At 46.7% G+C, this 2,081-nt stretch overlaps 1 protein-coding gene across 1 annotated transcript; it reads right to left on the bottom strand.

Annotated features, from left to right (window-relative positions):
• Positions 1 to 599: 599 nt before the first annotated feature.
• Positions 600 to 1,245, bottom strand: LOC110891082 (H/ACA ribonucleoprotein complex subunit GAR1-like). Its single transcript, XM_022138744.1, has 2 exons — positions 1,047 to 1,245; positions 600 to 970 (listed from the first exon to the last, which is right to left on the bottom strand). The coding sequence occupies exons 1-2, from the start codon at positions 1,243 to 1,245 to the stop codon at positions 600 to 602; spliced, it is 570 nt and encodes a 189-aa protein (XP_021994436.1).
• Between the last annotated feature and the right edge of the window lie 836 nt (positions 1,246 to 2,081).

The raw sequence follows: 2,081 nt of genomic DNA, 5'->3' as shown, positions 1-2,081 counted from the left end.
TCTTAGAAGCTTTGCTCTCCGCAACCTTCTCAGTAGCAAATTTCTCCAATTTGGCTATGCGTTCAATGTATTCTTGTTCTCTTTTCTGGTGCGCAACGCGCTCTTGCTCAGCCTCATCGTTGATCTTAGTTTTCTCCCCCGACAATCTCATGATGGTCTCACGCTGAGTTTGCAACTCCTTGTTGGTTCGCTCATAAGTAGCCTCCCATTCCTTCTACTTATTAGCATTGAACTGCTTTTCCTTAGCCAGTTTTTCCTCAGCATCAGCAACCCTCCACGAAAAACCTTTTTTCTTAGCATTGAGTCTTTCCCTCTCTTCAACAAACGCCTTCTTCGTGCCTCAAAATCCAACGTGTCCTCTCCTATTAACTGCCATTCCCGTGCAATCTCCTGGGAGGTAGCAAAAAAGTTGACCCCAGCATGGATGTGATCATCCAAGAGATCCATCCGATTGCGTCTCTTCTGAAACAACCTTTCTGTAGGAGGGAGGGATAAAGAAAAGAACTCACGACAGTTGCTGAGGTCAGTCATCCGGGAACCCTGAGTCAAGTTCTATCGGGGGCATGTGGGAGATTGCCACACGCAGGATTATGGGTATCCTAGGATCCACCCTGAACATGTTCATATTCTGGACTATGGTGAGTCCTAAAAGCACCACCCTCTCCAGAACCCCGAACAACCTTGGTGTAAATGGTGTGGTGAGGAGTAGTCTCGCTCGATTCCACTTGAATGTCAACACCTCCACCACGACCACCATTACCACCACCACCACCTCCACCACGACCATCATTGCCACCATCACGAGCACCAGCGCCACCCTCACCAACTTGCTCAACCTCTACATCACTTTCTTTCCTTTTTCCTGGATCAGCCTGTGGAGGAGATAGACCAAAGATTCTAGAAGGCGGAGAGCTAGGAGGAGTAATCTTTAAAATATCAACCTTACGGGGAGCCTTACCCGATTTAACACCTGTCACAAAACAATCATGATAGTCAAAAACAAGGAAGAGAGGTAAAAAACAAGATACAAAGGCAAAAATTTGTACCCTGGGAACCAGAAGCGGCAAATATCTTCTCCAAAAGGTTACCATGTTTTACACTAAAAACCCCCAAGTCAACCTCTGACTCCGAAGGTGCAGGGGGAGTCTCCTTCTGAAGCTTAGATTTTTTCGCAGCAAGCGCAGTAGCAGCCTGCTCATCAAGTTCCTTTTTCTTGTCTTCAAGACGTTTCTTCTTCTTCATCATCTCTGTCAAAGTAGCATCGTCATCAGGATCGCGCTCAGTACGTTTAACTCCTGCGTTTAAACCAGAGAGCGTGTCAGACACGACAACATAACTCAAGAAAGAGGAAGTACAAGGGCGCTTACGAGGTGCCTTAACCGATGGTTCCTCAGCCCTCCTTCCCTAAGGCTTATCCACCTTCTTCTTTTTCCTGGTCTCTAACTGCTCAGCAGTGTCAACCGGAGCATCCGCATCATCACCAACAGGCTCATTCACTGGCTCATTCACGGTCCCTTGTGGTGGACCTGCACGTGTGGAACGAGGGATTATATCTTCATGTGATCCATCAGAACCCTCACTCAAAAGGACGATAACTTCCTCTCGAGTAAGGTTAGTAGCATCGTCAAGACCATCCCCATCAACTTCACCTAGAATGATGTTAGCATAAGAAGCAAGGCTTTCACTGGTAGGATGCAAAAAGCAATCCCTTATCTGATCTAACCACACAGGCCTCCCTTCAGACAGATACGCAACAACCATAGCACTGCCGGCTTTAGGGTCCAGAACGTTCATCAAACTATACCTAACTGTAAAACACAACAAACTAGAGGAAACGCATGACAAATGATGTAGGAATATAACAATAAAACAGCAAAAAGGAATAGCTTTCCTTTGGTAGCCATAAACTAGGACACCCCTAGGGTTTTGGGCGCCCACAACATACTCATCCCAGCCGCCACTAGTACCCACTCCTCAAGCTGAGTGATGGAAGTCACCTTCTGAGTCAACACCTTGTACCACTCCTGCTCAGCAAAATCTATAAACACATTCACACGAGGAACCCCTTCACTTTCTTCACA

The sequence above is a fragment of the Helianthus annuus genome, chromosome 2 (genome assembly GCF_002127325.2).
Source record: "Helianthus annuus cultivar XRQ/B chromosome 2, HanXRQr2.0-SUNRISE, whole genome shotgun sequence".
Classification (NCBI taxonomy): Eukaryota; Viridiplantae; Streptophyta; class Magnoliopsida; order Asterales; family Asteraceae; genus Helianthus; species Helianthus annuus.
The sequence above is the reverse complement of the archived record's forward strand: the minus strand, read 5'-3'. Positions and strand labels throughout refer to the sequence as shown.